Here is a 24,313-nt window from a genome sequence, read left to right as displayed (position 1 = left end):
CTAATGATCTTCTTACTTCTCTTCTAACATCAGAGTTCTTCAACCAATTGTTACATGCTTTTTCTTTTTTTTTCCATGCTTCTGCTCTGCTTCCCTCTGGCTCCACTAACCCTTGACCCTTTCAGACTGGCAGTATGAGGGTAAGAGGGCAACTATCCGTTGTTTGGTTTCCTTTTGTTTTATAACATTATCTTTCATAATGTCCCTCTACCACTGTTTCATTGTCTTTTCTCTTCTCTCTTCCTTGTTACCTGTTAAAAGACATTTAATCGTGAACTTTCCCCACATCAGCTGCAGAGCGCGTTGCTTGTAGCGCCTATTACTCTGCACTAGACAACTCCCTTCCGCCTGTCTCCACCTCTCCTGCTGCCCCATCTGGTGCTGTCTGTCAAGCTGCCATTACCTGTGTCTCATGTGCTTGTACCATCTAGCTGCTGTGGCCTCCATCTGTGAAGCTGTTCTCATCAGTGCTATGATGTTGCCACATGCTTTTGACCACCCTGTTTGTCTGGTGTCAGTGTCGTACAGTCCATTCCTGTTGATGTTTGTGCAGTAGTAGTCATTTATGCCTCCTACTATAAAAAGAAGTGTCAACATGACCCTTGTGAATGGGATGACAGAAAGACAGAGAAACATTTTGAAGTTTTATTTCCTCAGTGCAATGAAATATTTACAGTGTCAGTTATTGTATGGTGTTTTCTTTTTTTTTTTTGCTATGTTGCTCTAGAATTGCTGTTGGCAATAGCCAGACAGTATTGGATGTCGATCCTTCTTTTTAAAATTCTATTTAAATGAAAATATAAAAGTACAAGCAGCAAAATATACTTATTAAAGCATCAAATGTAAAAGTACTCATTTCCTGTGACTCATGCGTTATTAAATATTACTTAATTACATACTGTAAGCACAGTTTTATTGCTGAAGCTGGGTGAAATGGAGCTAGTTTTAATTGGCATAAGGTTAGGTCTTTAGGTCAAACAGTTTCCAGCCTAGAGACTTGGCCCCAGTGGGTCACAAGATAAAATCTGTGGTTAAGATGGGATTAATATAATATATAACTATTAAATATACTTTGTGTGTTTACATTTACATTCAGTCATTGTCATAAGCTGCCATGAATCACAATCTGTTGTCTAAAATTCAAATTTTTGTTTCTGCAGAGTGTAAGCTGTCCCGGCCGGGTCCTCCTGCAACTATAGTGACCATTGACGAGGAGAGTCCTAATGGTGCGTTTGTCATTTCTATTCCAGCTTTATGCTGTATTCGATTATGGCAGATGCTTGTGCAGACAAGTGGTGTGGATGACACTTGTGGGATTGTTTTGGTACCACAGTGAGAGTTGCTTTGGTAAACACATACATGATGTTAATACATCCCTGTTGGGACTTTTCAGTGTTGCAGTCTGAGAGTAAAGTTTCTCTGCTGATGCACTTGGGGCAGGCTGGTTACAGGAGATGTTTTGTCAGACTTTTTGGATTGTCATTTTGATTGTACTTTAAATTAAAGATAAATAAGCACTAGTTGCTCTTGAGCTGCACATTTGTTCTGCTCTCCCTGGGTAAAGCAGAGGACTTTTTGTGAGTATGTGAGTGTGTGTGTCTGAGTGAGTGAATACAGATGGTGTTTGGCACACGGATATGACATGGGGCTCCATTAATGAGTAGTGTGCTCCCTCTGCAAGGTGTCTGTACTGTGGCATACTTGCACTACAGCGGTACAGGAATCACTGATGCATAGAGCTGATATGCAGCACTCGAGGGGTCAGGGGAAACTATTCTACTCCTCCTTTTTTTTCATCGCCTTCTGGCCTCTCCATCACCTGCAACCACTTCTCAACTCTGTAGTTTTCTTCTCTTTTCCTCCTTCACCTTCATGGGTCTTTGCTATGAGGTTAGAGCATTTTTCCATTAGCATTTTTTAGCTGAACATGTGTGTCTGTGCATGCCTGTATGTATGTGATTGAGAGTGCTGACTGCTGCTTGGGGAGGAGCTATATGTTCATTGAGGGAATGAGAAATGTGTTTCCCTAAACGGAGCAGGTGTGTGTTTGTCTCATTCACTTTTCCCTTCAGGTATTAGTACTGCAGGTTAACAGAGTTTAATGAGCACCTCTTACTGCAGATAGGATTCGGAGCTTGTTTATACAATCTGAATGCTATTTCACAGATGCTCCTCTTCCCTGCTTTACAGTATATGTTCTAGCACCACTTTGTGGGTGGTTGTCTACCTTTGAGAGCAAAATTGTTTGGGGGCACATATGCATACACCATATGTGCTTATTTGAATCCCAAGAATTTGATTGGGTGGCTGTGTGTCAGATGAGGCCACCATTCGTCATAGCATGCAATAGCTACCAATTCAGACTGTCATACTGTCTGACCTACTCCCTCCTTTCTGTGCGTGTGGCTGTGGTTTGGAGCTTTGATCGATTGCCAGGGGAATGTGTGAGACGAAGGTACCGAAGCCTGCATTCAAACGCCTCCCTCACCCCACATGTGCCGATGTTATGTGTGTGAGGGATTTGCACTAATCTTCCTCATAAAGCACTCATTTACCTGGGATATGGGTCTCTTCTGGATCCACCATCCTTTTATTTATCTCTGCATGATTGAAACAGCCCGGAGCCCTTCCTACCCATAATGGAATGTAAAACAGGCAACACACCATTATTGACCAACGCAATTATCCTTCTTAATGTGTTTCATCTCTTCTCTTTGGTCACACAGAAACCATACAAATAGCATAAAATGAGATGCCATCTTTTCTGAACATTTGTCTTTATATTCATTCATGTCAGTGAATGGCAAAGCAAAAAACAAGTAATGGCTTTGTCTGGTTGAGATCAGAAAAGATACAGTAGACAAATACTTATATAATCTGATTTCCTTTAGCTTTTCAAAAGAGCTAATTTTCCATGTGTCAGAAAAGAAAAGAAACTATAAGGTTCTATATGTTGTTCAGAAACATCGCACTATATATACTGTACAGTTGTCATTCATTGTCTTTGGTGGAGCTATATTTGAGTCAGCGAAGACAGAAGACTTTATTGTCGACATTGTGAAATAAGCCCGTTTTATTGGTTTAGCTTAATTGTTTGTGTGTTTTTTTATTTTTATTTGCATTTTTTTTTCATTTCGGCTTGCTGTGTTTTATTCTTGGAGGTTTTAACTTTGGAAAAACGGATAGTCATGAGGGGATAGCAACCCAGTTGCACAAATGAAGCATAACATGTTTAATTTATCCAAGCTGCTGCTTCCACCGACCCACTGACAGGTGCCAGACACAACACATAGTCTCACTCTCTTGTACATCTCTATTGGGAAGACAAAGCTTGTTTTCTATAGGCTCCTTTGCTTATTCAGCCTATGAGCTAAATCCAAAAGCACTTAATCAGATTGAAGAGATTTCAGTCTCATAGGAAAGGGGCAGCTGGATATGAAGAGAGAGGATGTTTTTGTCATTGACAGAAAGCTTGCTATAACAGCAGTGGAGAATTGGTGTGTCCATAAATGAGAATACCGTCCTCTAGCTTTTATCTTGTCTCTGCAAATTCATGATTTGTATTAACTGTTGCCTGAAGCATGGCAGGTTCCTCTCAGCCCTCTGCATATTGAGCAACAGCTTTCAGGAAATCAGAAACTAGTGTTGCTGAAGGGCTTTATTAAATATAGGTCAATTCAGCATTCTTTCATATGCTTTATGTGCCAAAATGGATTTTCTGTAGATAGAGATAAATCATTGCATCATGAGGAGGCCTGACACTCACTTGAACAAAGCAATCAAAGTATAAATCCTCCCTAGGCTGATGATGCAAGTAATCCTATCAGTCACTAAAATGCATGCTTGACCTTAAACATTACCCCATGGATAAATAAAATGTTTAAAACAACTGGTTAGATGGGTAATAAACCTATTTATTTCACCTGTGCCAGAGGATTGTAATACTGCAACCTTTGAGAGGTTCCTTTGGTTGTTGCACCTTATGTTAAGCACAGTATCTCTTACAGTGGGGCTTAGGTGTGGCAATGGGTGAAGATGAGCCTGAATACATATTCATCTCCATGGGAATAAAATTGATTTATAAAACTGTTAAAATCCTTGCCAGTGAAGTGCAAGTCCATTGGAAGTAGCGGGCTGGGCAATGTTCCAGCTTCGAGCTATAACTGCTGTGATATACCTTGACTTGGTTATTATGCCATGCTCTTTGACTGATTCCTTATAAGGGTCTCATTAAGGCTTTAGTCTAAGCTATGCAAAATCTTGATGATAAAAAGTTTGTTAGCACTGCAGGGTGTTAATATTAAGACTTGTTAAATAGCTTGGAGCAGAAAGATGCACAGTATGACTTTGGTGATAATTTCTGTCCAGTTACATACTAATATGCAAAATCCTTACCTTTTGGGGTTAAATGATTCATATACAATAAAGCTCTTAATTTGAATGAAGTAATGAAAATTGGTATTTTACCTGAGAAGCGTCCTATTAATAGTCACTTCAACACAAAGCAGTCAATTATGGGCTGACCAATCATGGGAAGCAGATTCTTCTGGAAAGATTCACTTTCCTTGGTGCCTCCTCTTCTTCATGCTTTTCTCTGAACCTGCACTGTCATCAATTACACAAAGGTCGTAATGTGTCAACTGTGCCAGAGTCTGTATGAAGATGAATGAAATGAGCTACTTAAAACTTCCGTGTTTGTTTTTCACGTATATTCTCATCTCTGCATTTGCAACCCATGGGTTGGGTTTTGTCTCTGTGCTTTTGTTAATACACCTAAGATAACATGTCACAGAGCAGTCTTGACACAACATTAAAAGATTTGTTGGTGGTAAATGATGGCAAACAGAAAATACAGACTGTCAATGCTAAATACCATACAGTCAATTTAAAGGTCTCTCCTCTCATCCAGAATGGCAAGCTCTCATGGAGTGATACAGGCTTTTCTCCTCACCAAAATACCAGGTCTTACTGTCTACTGGTTTCTTCCTAGGATTTAAAGGGCTTAGAGGCAGCTCTAGAAAGTGTTAAATGTGTTGGCAGATTTATATAAACAATTGAGATGAGCCAGCCTATGTGAGGGTTTTTTTTTTTTTTTTTTGTTAACCTAGCCAACCTAGTTTCTTTAAATTTAATACAATCCCATATGCTGTTTCTCTCTACTAAAGCTGTCATTAGTTTGACCATTATCTTTGTTGCATTTATTTTTACATTATGCTGTGCTGTTAGCCTTTCCAGACACTTCTTAATTTTGCGCCTGTTGTGTTTTTTTTTTTTTTGTTTGTTTTTTTTTTTTTTTTTTAAAAGGCTTAACCTTTTAAAATATAGGTAATTCATCATACCTGTCATGAACAGTGGATTTTGAGTTAGAAATCAAACTTGTAACACACAATTTGATAATGAAATCACTGGCTCTAAATAAATTGTGTACATGAACTTTTAGGTTCAGATTGAGTTTATTTTATTGTTTATTTTTTTATTCCATTAGTTTCTATTTTATTAGGCTAACACTACAGTTAGACACCCAAAAGCATGTAGCACAATGCCATTATACTTTACTATGATGAATTCTTCACCTATGGTCCTGAAGTCCACTGCTTTTAAACAGTAGTAGTTGTCAGCAGGGGAGCAAATTGATGTATGAGACTTTCAGTTTAACCTTGTACAAATAGCATGGGCATAATTTGTAACTCCTTTGCCAGGTGGGGTGAAAGAGTCGTGATCCTTAACTGAAGAGAAAAACAAGGGGTAGTGCTCCAGTGTGTTTGCCACAAATGAATAGTTGGCTTAGTGTGGCTGCTTTTCAGTTAATGCCCAAGGAATGTTATGTGTGAAGATGGGTGCCTCAGGCAAGAACCTTAATAAACCTGAAAATGCATTTGCATCAAATATGAGAATAGAAAAATCAAATGTTATGTGACTCAAATACAATCTGTCCTCTTTCGCCAGATGAATTGCGACACATTTAGGATATGGTTATGAATACAAAAAAGTTACTTGCAGTAGTCCCAAAATACTAATTTTGGTTTTCAGAATGATTGCAGTTGTGGTGCATCACATGCTTCTTGTTGACTCCATTTTCTGCTGATGTGCCCAGATACTACACTTTGCCTTTATACTGCTTCTATCCCTAATTGGACAGAAAGCACAAGGAGAAATGTCTCATGCCTCATTATTCCTGCCTGACTATTACAAATGGGTAAGTACTACTGTTGCATACTGGACTTCAGCAACATGAGTGGTGACACAATTATGTTCCTATTCGGCAGTACATGACTAGTGTTCAATACAGTAGTTTTTGATATGATCAAAACTGGCCGAAAAAGAGACCAGGTAGGGACTGATAGTCTCCTCACCAATTAATCTGCTTCTACTCTCCGTTTGCTGGCATTAACCTGGTAACACGTAAGCCAGGGTTAGCTGCCCAGCTACCTGACAGGAACAGACTAAATGAAGCAGAATTTTCAAAATGTTCCCTCGACTCTCGTACATATTCATAACACCTTCGAGGAATGTAGTTGTAAAATGACTAATTTAATAAGCTATAATTTCAGTTTTAGACTGGAAATAAATGTTTTTGTGCACATTGGATTTTTGCAATGTAATTCCACATTTTTCATGCACAGTCAAATTTGAAATAATTGCTATAAATTGCACAGCCTCAGGGTGTGGGTTGTACTGTAATAACCACTACCTTACCCCGAACACTATCCTAGCTCTTAACCCTAAGTCAGGATTCTGTAAATTTGCACTTGATGGCAGAGCAGGGTCTTTGGGCTTTTTGGCATTGAATGTTTTAAGAACCTTACTGGAAATATGTTTGATATTCTCACCAGGTTAGTTTTAATTTTGCTGATCAGGACTTTGAACATTTCTGTTCTGCTTAATAATTGCAACTTAGCAGGAGAGGGAACATCTGGGCAAATCAGGCTAGAGTTACCCAAGTGGCCAATTTGATTTTGTGGAGCTGTGAATCTGTTACTCAAATAAAACAAGCACTGCTGTTTCCTGCACTTACTCATTCAAGCATTGGCAAAGTATGTGTGTTTGTGCTTGTCTGTGTTTATGTATAGTTACGACGTGTGATTGTGTATATGTGTGTGAGTGACATATGAGTGGGTACACTTGTTTGTGATTTCCACTTTTTATCAGTTTTATTCAGATCAGTCTGATTAGGGCTTGAACACATTTTCTCTGCCTTTTGTGTTTTGTTCACACGTATGCACGCACACACACACACACTCACACACTCTCTCTCTCTCTCCATTTTCTCTCTAATTCTATGATCACATCCAGTTGTGATGATTGCTAGGTCATCAATATATAATTAGAGCATAGCTGAAAGGCAGGATTAGTGCACAACACCTGCTCCTTGTGGATTAGAGAGCATAACAGGAGGCCAGCGAGTCTCAGGACTCTGTAGAGTACATTTTGCATTCCTCAGTACAAAAGCTGTATTTTTCTTTGGTTTATCCATAATTAGTTATTTTTATAGAAAATGATTGATAAAACATTTGGTTCCCAGATTCTAAAGATCTTTATTTATCAGACTGAAACAGTGGCCCGCGCCTTCCCATCTACTTGCCCCTAATTAGACTACTAGTCATGTTAATACTGTAGCTTTTCTTTAGAAGTGGCGAACATATTATACTGTTTGATGTGCAAATAAAGACAGCAATTACAGCATATTGTTGCAATAAAGTGTCAGCATAATTACCTCTGTTCCTGTTATAAATCACATAGTGCTTAGCCTCATTATGCTATAGAAGCAAGCTTTTAATGTCTTACACTTTAACAGTATTTGACCGTACTTGGATATTTGTAATACCTGTGCAAAATGACTAGTTTCTGACATGCAGATAGTCAGCCACATTGCCCAGTCTAACTAAAGCCAACAATTTCATTTGTGTACTCACCATAATGTCTGTGGATCCATAACTTGTTTTAGCTTGTCTGTGCTGCAGACCTTTTATTGTTGGCTACCTATTTAAAACACACCTGTGACCCATACAGCTGCACTGGGTGACATGCTTCTTTTATGAAATCCACAGAATACTTGTGTTGTTACATGCAACATGAGAAACAGAAATCACATGCATGTGCAGCCGAGTCTCATTTTGGTGACTGTAGAAAGTGATTCTAAGTGCTTGGTGCTTGTTGTTTTTGATAAAAAGGCAGACTGCCATTTTTGTGAGGAAGAAACATGTAAGCTAGTGTGGCTCACTGCTGTGCTTTTAATAACAGCAGCGTTCATGGTGAATGCATAAATTACATTGTTGATTTTACTCTCTATGAGATTTGTGGAAAATGAGAAAAGCATAAAAATTACTAGACTTACCTTTTTAATCTGTTTACATTATCAAATAAAATTGGACCAAGTTAAATTCATCCATACAATTTTTTTGTCACACTTGATTTTTTTTTTTTAAAGGTGATAGAACTAAATGGCTTTTTTTATGAGGGCTTCTCCTGGTATGAGCACAAAACCCTGCATTATTCAGCTGGCTTTCCCCAGAATATACTGGGATTGTCAACTTGGATTAATAGTGTCATCATGGAATATGTGTTGTTTTTTTTGTTTTTTTTTTTAAATTCACATATCTCAAAGGGAATCCCAGTGTTCGTTCAATGCATCATCTCCCCATGTACGTGAAGAGACTGCAGAGTAGAATGAAAGTTGCTACTTTTCGACAGTGTTGTGGCCCAGACGAGTGGAGAGATCACTGCAATGCATAAAAAAGTAACTTGTTGGCTTCTGCATGAGCAACACCACAATGAAATCTGTTCCACAAATTCAAAAAACTGAACATTGTTGACAAATTCTAGAAATTATACAATATGTGAGATTTCCACATTTAGGCATTTAGACTGACATTCAACGAAAGTTTTTCCTGCTAAGGCTGCAGAACCATTATTGTGTCAATATGATCAGTAAGAGATTCTGTTCCACTGAAACACTGATGCCAAGTTTGTGGACCTCATAACAATGTGCTCGACAATTTTAATGATGCTAGCATTTTCTGGCTCATAACTATGGTCACTGTAATAGCATTAAGGTTAATGAAAAGCTCCTTGAATCTCTAGAGGCACAAAATTCATTGTTAAGCAAAAAGACCAAGGTTTTGTTGTTTTGATGGTCTCTTGATTTGACATATTGATGTGTATTATGCATTATGCTCCAACCTGTGGGAATAAGTAATATCTGAATGTTCCATTGTGAGGGAAGAACTAGACTGCATATATAATTGTGTGTGTTCTTAGTGAAACCAGCTCCTAATGTTTATGTTTTCTGTAAAATACAAATATTTCTGGGAAATATTTGGATCCCATTCCAAGAAAAAAACTGCAAAGCTTCCTGTATCATCGGATTTATTTGTTTGTCAACTGCTAATTTGAATTCTTCTGTCAATAAAAGGTGGAGCATTGATCAGTTCTTTTTTCAGTACACTGTAATGAGATTGCTGATTGATTTAATCCCCACATTAGGCTGAACAGAAGATTGGTCATTCATATTTCATATTTACATCTCATTTTCAAGTAATTCATTAATCTCATTTTCAAATTCAAGTAAATTTGCAACAGAATTCAATATGTTTTCAAGAAAGGTTGCTATGAAGATTGGACCATCTGATCATTTCTGGAAATAATGACCACAGCCCAGGTTAATGGTTTTTGGCATTGAGTGAAATGCTGTATCTTATCATCTCTACTGGATGCATTTGTAAAACATCTTGTACAGACATTCATGGTTCCCAGATAATGAATCCTACTAACTATGGAGAACCACTTTTTCTCTCATGCCACAGCAATGTTGCTATTTATGGTTTGAGTGAACGATTGTGTGGGTTGCTGTAAAATTTATGGCATTTATTTTCCCCTCAAGGTGATTATTCTTTGTAATACCTTAACTTTTCCTGCAGTGCAATCATCAAGTCACAATTTTAGTTCTTTGATTTATGACCAATACCTGCAGAAATGATGGCATTCCCTACAGCCTGAGCTATATTTTATGCTTTTTCTAATTACCAAATGTTACCATTCTAACATGATAAACAGTGTTGAACATGATTTTCAAAATAATGGAATATAATGACGTGATCACTGTCGTTTTGAGAATACTATCATGCCGATATTTTAGCTCAAATCTCTCTTGTGCCCAAGGACACAGAGCCATTTCCATGACATGACATTTCATCTTAGTATTTAACAAATACTTAAATCTTAGGAATAAAATTGGCATAGGGGATTGGAGATGTACAGTTCATTGTCTTCACTGCTATCTCCAGCCCAGTGAATCTCTGTGCCAAGCCACTTTTGAACCGGTGAACCACTGTGTTGAAACCATGAGTTTGAAATTTGGGTGGGTGGATACAATGATGCCTTCTGTTTGTAGGTGGGGGTGTATTGGGGGTTGAAATGTAACAGGTAGAAAAGATATAACATTAGAGTTTGCATGCGTTGCAGTAATCTTGTTGTGTGAAATGGTGTTTGCTCATGAGATTTCTCCCCCATGGTTCAGTTTTTACCTATTTTTGTATCGATACTGGAACACGTTAGTATGTGATATGAGAATTTTTGTATTAGTTTGGATGTATGTTGCAGTGGAAGAACAAGCTCTGTGCTGTAAGAGCACAGATTTCTTTCTTCACACAAAACACAGTGGTCAAGAGTTGGAATTGTTGCTCTTTGTACCAGATTTTTCCAATTAAGGAAACCTTGTTTTCGAGTTACAGTTTAGGAAGTTATGTTACTGCAGAAAGCCAGCAATACTTTTGTTACATGTGGATGGATGCAATTTCATTTTTAATGGACTTTTACCATTAAAAGTCCTCAGTCTGTCTAACTGAGGCTGTAATGGAAGCTGATATCAGTGGCCCCAGTCACTACAGGTTTAGCACTGGAGACTGAACTGAGACATGAACTGAGCTGATTGGATTTTAGAAACACAGCTATTTTCCAAATATGGATGGACATCATTTACATGAAATGTAATATTGTTGGCAGTATTGGTGAATACTCATTCCTTGCTCTCAAAGCTACAAACAAAAAGGGATGTCATGCCAGTGGACAGCTGAATAGAGAACTGCTTAAATATGACAAAGGAGTCCGTTGTAATACCCTAGAGATCTTACCAAGCTAACATTTTAAGATTGCACAAAGTTGGTCTCCCATTTATTATAAATGGAGCAGTTCTGGGCCATAAATCAGAATGATATCACAGAAGCTTGGGTCTACATTGGAAGAGACTACGTTTATGTGAAATTCAGATACTAACTGAGCATGTTACAGGCACTTCAGCGTCATGCAGCAGTAGTTAATTCAGTTTTTATGATGACATCCCAATTTTCTGATTTTCACACAGAGATTTGCAGCTTTCTGCAGGATACATACTGGTGAAGAATAAATGAGCCAAGACTCGTCTAGCTTCACATTAAGATTACTCTAACACACTTGAATGTGAAGTTTAATCTAAATCTCTTCAATGCTTTATGTCCCATGCATACCTTTATCTTTAATATAAAGTAGTTCAATTGATTAGTTAGAGACTGTCAAGTGTAACTTCTTTAAAAAACAAAACAAAAAAAAAAACAAAGTTGTTCAGACCCTCATAAAGTGAGGTATTAAGGACATGCACTAGTATTTATGGCCTATATTTGCTCAGTGTGTTCATGTAATAACAGATAGATTCTCATAGCAGTGAAGAGAGATGCAAAAACTATCTGGAATTTGAGCTTTTATAGGACTTGAGTCATAAATTTGGATATCCAGCCTCTTCCCCATATCTATCCCTCATACATTACCACTCTGTCTTATTCAAGGTAGCGAATACCTGTCATAAAGGGGTTTGGGGAAGTAGCTGATGGAATTGGACGGCCTGGTACAGGCGTTGCTGTTTTTCTGTACAAAGTAGCAGCAGCCTTGTTTTCTGTGTTGCTGTTGTATTTTTAGAGTTGGTGCTGATGGCTCAGTTTATAGCTTTTCATGATAATTAAATAACCATGTTGTCCTTTTTTTTTTCCTTTTGCCACAAAATCTTCTGCAGCAAAGCATCTATGATTTTTCTGTATATACCATGCCATCATCATACAACTTTGAATGTTCACTGTACATCATAGATGGTTTAGATAATTTAACATGTAGGTGTCTGTGAAGATTTACACCATATGCGAGTATTTTCTATACGTCTTTATGCATATACTGTATATTAAATTGACAAACCTTACTATTAAGTCATTTGCTGGATCAATACAATACAAAATCCATACTGTTTTACTGTGAATACTGTTATTACAAGACTAATTAAATCATTCTGATAGTGCAGCACATGTGGGTGAGTGTGTAAATTAATGGGTTGAATTTGTTAGCACACCAGCTTAATTGTGTTACCATGTGACATCTGTTATTGCTCCATTGAACTTTATGAAAATTGAAGCTGATTCCAACATGACTTTTTTTTTTTTGGTTTGTTTTATTTTAGGAATTAAAATAGAAATGCTCTCTATTTATTTAGTGACATTTTTCAATTTGTTTCTTTCTTAAGTTCCAGCTGTTGATGTAAGCATTATAAAAACAAATGCACAAGTTCCAACTTGTAGCATATACAGTAGGTATAGGTACATTACTGTACCTACAGTATATGCACCTGGTAGAGCATTTCAATTGATGGTAAATGCTTATTTATCACTAAAAAAAAACAAAAAACAAACAAAAAAAAAACACTAACCTTAACTACTATAACACATCAACACATCACAAATCTATGTGGGAGCAGGTAGAAATAACCATAATTGGAAACCAGCCCAAGAGGTTCCTTTTGAGCATGTTCATCATTTGAAAAACAGCCTGGATCTTGCAGAGGCATGAGGTGCTGCTTGTGCACAAATCATATTCAAGATTGTGCAATATGATGAAATGATTTAGGCAAACAATAAAGATCCTGGAGCTACATGTAGAAATTAGTATGCTTTTGTGTCTCTATGTTTATGGTTGGGTGTTTTTTTTTTTTTTTAAATATTATTATTATTTGTCACCTAGGCTTGATTACAGCATCAGAAATTTCCAGCTTGAACTCATATTGTGATTAAATATTGTGATCTTCCTGGACTCTGTCAGTATACTATAAGCTATAGATTGTAGTTCTTCTCCTCGCTTACAATGCCTCGAGTGGTATGGCTACATCATGTTTTTCCCATATCATTTAGGTGAATACAGTGACATGTTGATAGTGACCTTGATTGATATCAACTCAATAAATCTGCTGTAATATATACAATTTTATACTGCACCATGTGTTCTGTATATACATGCTTGCATACTGTGTGTGCAAACAGAAGGCTATATACTATAGGTTCTATTTTGTTTGTACTCTTTGTACATGTGTATGTATTTTTCTTGTGCAACCTTTTCAGTCATAAATATGTTCTTTTTTCACTTTAGTACATGGGCTGTGTTAAGACCTTTTTGATTGAAATGCCCCCTGAATACACTGAGATGTACATGATGCTCAAAGATGTAGTGTGTGGTTTAATTGTGAGAATAGGAAGAAAAGCTGCCTCAGTTTATGAGTGGGTTTGACATCACCAAGCAATTGTACCATACTGACTTTTATGCATCAATTTGCAGTCAGGAAATGATGTTGTATTTGAGATATTTTGAGAAATCTGCGGAGGAAAATTAGCTGTTTGCCAAAGTAAGGGAAAAAGTTGATTCATCCAGGTTATAATCAACCCAATTCTAGAGAGTGCCCTGTATTGACAAAATTATACTCAGGGCCCTATGTAAGCTCTGTATGCACATACTTATGACTAACACCTCATACCGTATGAAAAGGAAGTATATTTAAAAAAAAAAAAAAAACACTTTATATTTCTCCAGAGGAGGAGACTGCTCTGACACTGTTTCTCAGCGCCCTTCTTGGGATCCCTGTTTACTGAATGAAACAGCTGCTGCTTTTTTTCCCTTTCTCTTTCACTCCAGTTTACTTTGGCAGAAATGCATCAACAGACAGATGTTTTTCATGTTAAATTATATCAAATGTAATTAGAGGTTATTAAGCATTTGGAGTGTTAAGATGGCAGTGATATTACATCCTTCCTCATTTGGTGATGACGGTAATATACATACAGTTTTTCAGTTTGGCACTGTATGCTGCACAGTGGGTCTCTTGACAGCTGGTGCACATGTTTATGAGAGTCTGTATCTGACTGAGACGAGAAGTGTGTGGGCACAGCAATCACACATGACAGGTGGAAAGTGAACTCAAACAATATCTTAGCATAACATAAAGTTTAAAAGAAAGTGAAACACTTCTGTGAGGAGTTTCTGAGGCAAATACCCTTCCTCTAGACTAATCTGACTGCATTTTAATTGTGCTCTCATCACCACTCAATGTGAGCACACTGATAGTTTTTAGTTATGTCTGGCACTGTTGCTCTGACAGCATTAATGTACTGCAGACAGACTGCTGTCATGACTGCACAGGATTTTAATGCAGATTCTTTTTTAAGCAGTATCATTGAAGACTTTCATTTTCAGTTAGATTTTATTTTTATTGAGGTATGTGCCCTTAACGGATTCAAAACATCACAATTTTTCACCGTGGTGTGTTTGCAGTGCCCTGGCAGTGGCTTTGCATCAGTACATGCAGTTCTCCTTACTGCTACCTTTCTGTTGCAAAACCTATTAGCCTGTTTGTGTATGTGCAAACATACAGGTACCGTGCCAGATAAATAATTATGTATGTGATGTTTGGCTCCAAAGAAGGGAGAAGGGTGCTCAGAACATCCAGAAAATTAACACCGGACAAAGCGGAAGACAGAAAAATGACAGGGTCAGCTCGAATTATGAGCTTATTTCTTGCTTTTGTTTTCTGCAGATATGTCTAAATAACATGGAATTTATAATATGCAGCGGTAATCTTTGACTGTGATGTTGTGTATTACAGTACTCAATTTGTGTCCTCAGTCTAACAATTCAAATGTATAAAATGTTTTGATTTTCTGCTTCATTTGAACTTTGTAATCCCAGGATTTGTAGTATATTATCATGGCTTACTCAGTCAGACAGCTGAATAATTAATTTGTGTATTCTTTATCCTCTTCAGCACCATGGACAGCTAACATTAAGAAACTAACAACAGCAATGTTGTTGTGTTTCAGTAAATGCCTGTAAAATGTGAGGTTGCTGATAGAAAACAACTGTGAGATTGATCATTATCAGGGAACTAGACTATCATCTCCTCTTATCTCATTCCTGACTCCAGCTGCCTGAATTGCAAACGCTGTTTTTTTTTTGTTTTTTTTTGGCCTTTTTACAATTGGAACATTCAAAACAGGACTTTCAGTAGGACCTCAGCCAGGAGGCTGGTACATTATGGAGGCCACTCTGCAGATTAAAAGTAATCAGATCTTAAAATCACTTCTAAAATTAATACATAAACAGTGAAGTCCTGCAAAGATGTGGTTAATATTCTCTCATTTTAGCACCAGAGGAAAACTTTTTTTTTTTTGTTTGTTTTTTTTTACCATTTACAGAGCAAGGGGAATTGCAGTAATCCAGATGTGGCTTTGCAAAGACACAGCTCTCCAGTTTCTAGGTTTGTTTTGGAGAGGAATGCTTAAGCTTTCAAATTTTCTGGAGTCAAAAGAATCTAAGTATTTATACTGAGATTGGTCAAATGAGAAATTGGTGGCTAAATCAAGGAGTGTGGTTATCTTTTTGCTCTTTTTGAGGATTTTGCGTTAAATAAAAGTTTCACTGTGAATTAGATCTTGAAGGAGCAGTGTGAAAATGTGAAATAAAATAGGGTTGTCCCAGCAGAGATGTTCTCAAATGACCCATGTAGCAACTCAGGTCAATGCTAAAATGTTACTTTGCTCAGTCTGCTAAGCAACACTGTAACTGTTTCTAAACACTGTCCAAAGATTTTAAAAAACTGGAAAGGATTTCTCACATTGAATGATAAAACAGACTGTTCACTTATCCTCTTAGTATTCCTGTAAGATTTGGTTACCAGATTGAAACTTTTCATATGTAGAGATCTCCTTCATGAAAGCCAGCAGCTGATCTGCTACAGATTTCTCAAGAGCTCTTATCTACAAAAAATAAAGTAATTGGAAAAACTGCAGGCTATTTTCAACAGAGGTTCAACTATGTTTAAAAAAAAAAAAGTGTGAGAGAGCACACTGAACACCTGTTAAGGAGAGCTTTCATACTTAATGAGTTACAGCAAATGAAGTTATATTTAGCAGCTTTATCCTTTGGCAGCAACAGTTATTGCTTTTGATTTGTTAGTCATGAATAGCTCTTTGTTTTTGCTCTTCACTACACTGTGGCAATCTGAACGGTTCTTAATTAAGATTTAGCTCAATATACTGTATATACTGTTTAAGGCAGGACTTCATGTTAATACCAATAAGCCTCAATGCAATTAACTTTATTCATACTGAAGTTGAAGCCCTGTCATACAGAGGACTCAACACTTAATCTAATGCCATTATCTATAGATGCCATCATTAATATCTGGGATAATAGTGAGGCCTTTTTAGTTAGTTCACTGGGAAGCTCACCTCTGCTGAAGATGATCCTGATTGAGTGACAGGCACAAAAAAGTGATTTTATTCATTTAGAAATGAAATGCATATACACCACAGTAAAGCTCTGGGCAGGACTTGTTTATATAGGTTTGACAGACTCTGCCTTAACTGATGATGGCAACAACTCTGCTGTGTGGGTGAGATAGAGTGCCCAGAACAGTGGAAATATGGGCTGTTATGGGAGGAAAACTGAAGTTCAATTAACTTGAGAAAGAAAGGAGGCTCTCTGTGCCCTTGTTTGTTATATTAACAGCAGTGTAATTTATAACCCAAGAGTTTCAAAAACATGCAAGTTACTCAAGCTACTGAAGCAGATAAATGTATGAAATGGTGTGATGGTGGGTTTTAGATTAATGAGCCAGGAACTCTGGGGTCTTTTATACTTTACTTATTTTTTATATGACATTTAGCCCAATTGACACAGACAATTAGAGGTGATCACAACACATAAATGCATCAAACTGACTGCTGCAGACAGAGAGCGTAGCCATTAATAATCTTCCATCACACCTTCAACTTCATTCTTAAGAGTCTGATAATCCAAGTGACACTGCAAAATGGATGAACCTGCTTTATCTAAGTGCATAGTGTTATGGACAGTAATTAAAAAGCCAACTCCATGAAAATACCACCGATCTCTCACAAATTTAAGTGATACATTGTACCACTCTCTTTGGAAGTATCTAAAGCATAAACTTTCAAATTCAAATTCAAAAATTCAAATTAGCACTGCATGTAAACAATTTTACACTATGCCTGCATGACACGTATAGCCTATGGCAGCAATTATGCTTTATTCACACACAGTTAACATGGCACAGGGTTTTGTTCATTCAGCTGGCTGTAATAGATGATCGTGATGTCTTCTGCCAAACCAACATTACTGCGTGTCTTGGTAACTTTACTGTCAGCACATAATCTTCTTTAATGAATATACAGGTTGCAAAGTCAGTGTAAGGATTTCAGGCAGTGTTGTACACATTGGTTCAAACATGTCTTTCAGTGATGCCAATTTTGTGGATGGCTCAAACCACGTTTACATGTTATTAGGAAATGTGGTAAACAGAAGTAGTGTAGCAGGAGAGAAGTTGGTCACACAAACCAATGTTTTCATGGTTCTTTTAAGTTTTTTTCTGCTAAGTCTCTCACTTTTATACTGTTTTTCCATGTTCATTCATAGCTTGATATTTCTAGTGTAGTTTGTAGTGGGGCACTTTTTTTTCACTGAAACTATGAATTTTAATTCTTTTGCAACAGTTTATTTCTGATTTAAAAAAAGAAAAATAAAAAAAATTAAAAAAACCTTCATCACTGCTTCTAGACCTTTTCACTTTCTTTCTGTGAACCACCAGTAATTTTATAAATCCACTAATTTGGTCACTTAGGAGACAAGCAATCCTTAGATTTAACATGCGCTGGGAGGGTCTCATGGGGCAGCTGTGGCAAAGTTAAATCACTCACTGATTAAAAGCTGTGGAATACAAAACAGAGCGTGTTGGTACCCTCAAGAATGATAATTACCAGCTTTAGAGATTTGCTTACATAAGAAGTCAAGTAATTTAGAGTTATGAGGCTGTATTCCCGGAGTTATCTACGGCTGTTTTGGACTAGTCATTGTAGGAGTACATTTTAAAAATCATGTTAGTTTTTCCTGTACAAATGATATAAAAACTAAAAAGTCATACTACCTAGAAACTACCTTCCTGCCTCACAGTACATTGAGCTAAAATAAACATAATGATTTTTAGAGACAGTATTAATCAGAAATTGCCTCCCTTGTTATTTTCATTTCCACTGTATGAATTGAAATGAAAACGGCCTTTCCCACTAAGGTTTATTAACAGTTGAGATTGTCTTGTCAGAATGAAACATTAACGGTGAATGCCATTCTCTATCAGGGTTGCTTATTAAACAGAGAATGCTTTGTTTTCTCAGGTACAGTGCTGGTGGAAAACATGCAGATAAATGGCCGAGCCCAAGACCCAGGCAGAACCATCTCACTGACACTGCTGGAAAATTATGAATACTGGGTGATACTGGAACCAGCGCGACAGAGACTCTACCTCAACAGCACAGGGCGTGTTCTGGACAGAGATGTGAGTAAAGGATGGTGATCTGTAGTGAGAAATCCGTAAAAAATTAATGATACACTTCTGACTTGGTGTTAATAATTTGAAAACATTTTCCAACACTATATATACACATAGTATCTCTAATGTGAGTGAAAGGCGTTTGAACAAATTGTGCTCTGATCACTTATCGTCATGATCAAATGTTTTATACACACACAATATCAGTGTGTTTGTATATAAATCATGGCGGAATCAGTTATTTTCCATATATTTCTAGCAAATTAAATGTTGTAATAAGTCATTATTGTTATTTCTCAGACCAGTAAGAAGCCATTTGAATAAGGGTTAATAACATATTCTAATGTTTAATTGGCACGACTAGAGATCTTGTTTTTCCACAGTAGCAGTGACAAAATTGTCAGTTTCAGAAAATCTTTTTGGGCTCAGAATACAAACAACCAAAATGTGAGTATAGCATTACAATTCACCCCTGATGGTATATATTTAGTGTATAAAGCGATACAGACACCTGTTGCTGTGGCTGTATATATTATGTTCTGTTTCCCAGATCACCGATTAAACCTATAGTGTATATAGTAGAGTCTAAATGGTACAGTATTGTGTTTGAGAGGACTATAGAGAAAGAGGCTTTTTTTTTTTTTTTTTTTTTTTTTTAAATGTGCAGTTAGATTGTATGAACTAAGTGAAGAGGTCTTAACATGAAGCTACTAATGAGAATATCTCAGAAATATGGCCAGCCGACTATAAAAAAGGACCTCAATGGAGGGGTATATGGGAATAAAGCCTTTGCAAGTGAGAGGGGGGGAAACCGTTTTACTGCATCTAATGCTATGTAAAGTACATTTGAAGAGAACATAACTCAAAGCTCATGTCATTTTAATTTGAATCGAATTTTTAATGATTCATTTAAAAAAAAAAATTGGCTCCACAGCCAGTTTTGTTTGCACCATTACTATGCAGGTATCATAATTAACAAGACTGCATAGATACATTTTGGTTGAATCTTTTTGTAGAAGCTGGATGAATCCAATGTCAAGCTATTGTTCACCATGAAACAAGTTCATTTAAGTAAATTGGTTCCAATAACAAAGCTGATGGATGCTGGTAAACGCTCTCTTTTTGCTCATTAATATGCTGTGTCTGTCAGGTAGCATGTTTACTACGGTTTTGAAACCAATGAAGGTTAGTTGAGCTCTCATTTTATCATCACTCACTCAAGAGGTGCACATATTTTTCTGTTAATGTAACTGCTGCAAGTTGCAATACTTTTTATGACCCCAGTCAGCTGTAGGACTTTATGATACAGCAGCCTCCACTGTACATAAATGACATGTTTATGTTTCTTTCTGTCTCAGCCTCCCAACCACATCATATCCATTGTAGTTAATGTCCAGTGTACCAATGAGTTGGTTGGTACTATCATTTTGCACGAGGTACGAATTGTTGTAAGGGACAAGAATGACAATGCTCCTCGCTTCCAGCAGCCACGCTACTATGTTGCAGTAAATGAGGTAAGGGAGCATCCCCTGCAGTTGGTTTTCCAGGATTTGAAACTTGATATATTGCATGCAGAATTTCAGTGCTGTTGTAACATTTTTTTTAAATGATTCCTGTTAGAAATGTTTTTGTTTGCTTGAAATTGGTGCAGCATCCAGTATGTATTAATTACAACCCATTTATATCAGTGTTCCCAGATCAGATCCACAAAGGAGGGCAACATGGCTCGTGTTGCTACCTGCCACAGAATATGTTTTGAAACAACCAGGGTGACCAGAATCAGAACTTTTTAAATCCTGCACATACATATAGTTGCTTTGCATCTGATCCCACTGGAGCACATTGACTGTTGAAATGATGGTGCAGTAATTTCAGAACTTCAGTCATTGACTCAATGTTATAAAGGAAATGAACTCTGACTATAGCTTAAAGTTATCAGAGTAGTTAGTTTTTAGTTAATTGCAAATTATAATTGCGTAGTTTTAATATTTTAAATATTAGCAATTCAACTGGATGGATGCAGCCTTCATCAGTTCTGCACAGTGGCTTTACATTTACTGTGCCATATTGAAGTGCTACTTCCTTACAAGATGTAGCAGTCAAATTATTTAATAATTAGACTTTTTACTTGAGTAACTAAATGTATTCATGCAGGCTGACAGGTCAGGAGAGCAACACAGCTTTGTACACACCAGGAGTACAAAGGGCACCAGGCAGACAACCTTTTTCCGTCACAATCCTGCATCACTTGCAAGGATTCATGACAATTCATGTCTTTTGACTTTGCATGTGTTTTAAGAAAATAATGCCCTGCTGAGTGTGAGGCTGCCATGCTATTTATTGCTGTTGTTCACACATTGTCTATATCCTGCGTTCAGAATTCCTGTCACAGCGTGTTATTGTAGCCAAATGCAGCTGCCCCAGCAGTATAGTGAGTCATTCTACGTTGCTGTCAACTTCTCCACCGAACAAGTTCTCCTGCCCACTGCTTGGTCCTGTGGTCTTTGCTAAGGGCTCTGGGGAACAGCAGTGGTTCTCATATTTACTTTTTGTTAGTCTGTCAGCAGTGTGCATAAGACTTCAGACTCCTGCTGACTGCAACATTTCCTCTTTTTGATATATTTTCTTTTTTTTTTTTGTTTTGTGTACTAATGGGATGGAGTAGCAGCAGTAATAGCTGTATGCGTGGGCTCTCTGTTGTAAGTAGATGTTGTATTCACAAAGGATATTTGAGCTGTTGACTTTTCTTTGTCCCTCTCTGTTTTCTTCTAGCTCACACCAGTTGGAACAACCATTTTCACTGGCTTCTCAGGAAATAATGGTGCTACGGACATTGACGATGGACCCAATGGACATATAGAATACAGCATCCTTTACAACCCCAATGACCCGGTATATGGACAAACCACTCCATGATAAACACCCTCTGCACCATTGTACTGTGAATTTTCTTTAATAGTAATGACTCGCTGCTTGCATCCACTTTTATTTCTGTCTTATCACATCAACACTGCTTCTCTTTCAGGCATCAAATAGAACAGTGGGTGTTGCAAACACCCTTTCAGGACACATTATTCTGGCCGAGCGGCTAAACTATGAGGAGAGAACGCGTTACCTGGTTTTGGTTCAAGCCAACGTAAGTGAGCTAATTAAAAGTATACAGTGCTCAGTATCAACCCATTGTTAAGTCCTTTTTTGAGGTTGTCTGCCTTGGCATCATTGACCTTGAGGTTAACTTCCAATGCCACTACACTGGTCGGTCAGATGCGGTTTGAATTTGGTAACGGCAGCTATGTTTACACAATGTCATTTTTATTGTGGAACACTTTTTCTTCTCAGTTTTAAGAGAATATCAGTGTTTTCACTATATTTTGCATTTCAGTTATATTAGGTCGTGGATGTTTTGAACACAAAGTCAATAATTTGCTGCTTCAATTAGTTCAGGTTCCTACACTGCAGAATTTCTGTTACATTTTTCAAAGTAAGCTCAACTGTGTATTATTTTTTCAACAAAGTGATTATCATTTAGTAAATGATCCTTTTTTATTTTCAGTTTTACCAATCATGAGAAAGATGCTTGTTCATTTTGACATCTTGCCAAGAAGTAACATTAGACCCGTAGACCTGTGATTTTTTTTTTTTTTTTTTTTTTTTTTTTTTTTTTATTAAAATGAATTTAACCTGTCTTTGAGATGATCTGAAGTAACTGCTTGTATAAACGAAAGCAGCCTGGCATATAAGACTTGATTATTTATGGATTTTACTTGAGGGAGGCAATTTTCCTTTACACTGTTGCAAACCAATGTGACCAAGAAAATAATCTTAATGATGCAGTTAAAAGCAGTATTAATTATAATGAAGGATTTTTTTTTTTTTTTTTTTTACCTCTGGTATTTAGCCTTAGGCATTAGGCAGCAAATGCCTCTTGACCAAAAGTCATTACAAAGCCACTGGCCAAGAGACTTGTGTCTAAGAGCTTCACATTCCTACTTTATATGGTTTCATGGCCTTATTGAGTGAGAAATGAAAGTCTCATTATATAGAACATTTTTACAACAAACAAGCAGCAATTATTGTGGTTTTATAATCATATCCCAGCCACTGATCACATAATCAATTACCCAAATAAGCAGTGGTCAGATTTTACACTTTGGGCGATTAAAATGGAAGAGGTAAAGTAGTTAAGGACAGATAATCATTGGCAGTCAACCCACCACCCATTCCTTACAAGGCCTGCATGAGGGAACAAAGGATCAATCTGCTACCCTGGCAAGAGGTCCTCTATGGGATTTCATTTTCTCTTGCAAAACGACCACAGGATAGAGAAAGAAAGACATGGTATTTACCAGAACTCTGTGCTGCTATGTCAAGAGTTCAATTACACTGACAACGCAAATCTTTTAAGTGCTGGTCTGCTCACTTCTCAGGGTACCACTGTGTGAAGCAAAGGTATCACAAGGGGGAATCTTTAAGGATAGCTGCTGTAAAGATATGTTTTTTGTCAAAGGTTATTTCTTTTAAAAGAAATGGTTTAGTGGAGAGAGGTAGTGCTGTTACATCGAGTTTGAAGTGGTATAACATTTTTATCTCTTTCATTCAAATACATGGACAAGTGGGAGCTTTTACCTACAATAGTGCAGTAGTTGATAAGCTCTCCACCAAGCATATGGGGTTATTATCTATGAAAACATTAAGCGAATCAGGCACAATTGGATTTAATCATTATTTGGAAAATGTGAACTATATTGTCATAATCTTATTTTATTAATGTAACACAAGTATTAATTAGCAGATTATGGTTTGTTATGGTAATGTTTAAAATTGATGCACTGTAAGTAAATAGGTTCTCTTTCGCTTCTTTTTAATGCAGACAGTATTTCAGTAATATTCTGCTTAAGACATAAGAAAATATATATTTTTGTATATTTTCCTCTAGCCAACCAAATAATAAATTATGAAAACAGAATTAATGTATGATTGTAAGCTTTCACAATGAGCACCGCTGTTATAAATGCTGAAGAATAGCTGCAGAGATCTGTTATGGCTTTAACATGTCATATTGATTGTAGCTTGAGTGGCGTCTAGCCCCAGTGTACAAAGCTACAAATCGAACATTGAAATTAAAAGCATTTGTTTGTCTACCAGGACCGCGCCCCATATCCTCCCAACCGACTGACAGCTACCACGACTCTGACTGTAGATGTTCTGGACGGAGATGACCTGGGCCCCATGTTCCTACCTTGTGTTTTAGTGAACAACACTCGCGACTGCAGCCCCCTCACTTACCTTTCCGCTATCCCAGAACTCACTGAACCGGTAAGAACAAGGCAGACGGGCAAGTGCATACGCAAGGTCATTTTAACAGAATTCCTTCTGTTTTGTGCTACATGTGTTCATTCCTGCTGAAACTTTAAACTATGCCACACCTTTTAAGTAACCTACTTTTCGGCTTAGAGCTCATTTAGGCCTCCACACAGAGCAGAGTAAGCGTTGATGTTTTGTCTCAGCATGGCAATTCTAGGGGCATTTTCTGGTTGACCCTAACACCCCTCCCTCCCTCCCTCGAGAGGGAGATGATGTGGCAGCTGAAACAGTCTGATGAAGAGAATACAAATATAACTGGTAATGAAA

General features: G+C 37.3%; 1 protein-coding gene across 7 annotated transcripts in view; it reads left to right on the top strand.

Moving 5' to 3' along the window:
• LOC113132020 (protocadherin-15) overlaps positions 1–24,313 on the top strand; it is a 169,384-nt gene that overhangs the window by 60,314 nt on the left and 84,757 nt on the right. For 6 of the 7 annotated variants that reach the window (XM_026309820.1, XM_026309818.1, XM_026309817.1 and 3 more), the window contains 6 exons: positions 1,161–1,226; positions 18,528–18,688; positions 20,041–20,196; positions 21,455–21,574; positions 21,708–21,818; positions 23,828–23,998. In XM_026309820.1, coding sequence (XP_026165605.1) covers positions 1,161–1,226; positions 18,528–18,688; positions 20,041–20,196; positions 21,455–21,574; positions 21,708–21,818; positions 23,828–23,998 — 785 coding nt within the window. The remainder of the gene's footprint in view (positions 1–1,160; positions 1,227–18,527; positions 18,689–20,040; positions 20,197–21,454; positions 21,575–21,707; positions 21,819–23,827; positions 23,999–24,313) is intronic. The other variant, XM_026309819.1, reaches the window with a different exon arrangement.

This window comes from Mastacembelus armatus, chromosome 15 (assembly GCF_900324485.2).
Source record: "Mastacembelus armatus chromosome 15, fMasArm1.2, whole genome shotgun sequence".
Lineage (NCBI taxonomy): Eukaryota > Metazoa > Chordata > Actinopteri > Synbranchiformes > Mastacembelidae > Mastacembelus > Mastacembelus armatus.
The sequence above is the reverse complement of the archived record's forward strand: the minus strand, read 5'-3'. Positions and strand labels throughout refer to the sequence as shown.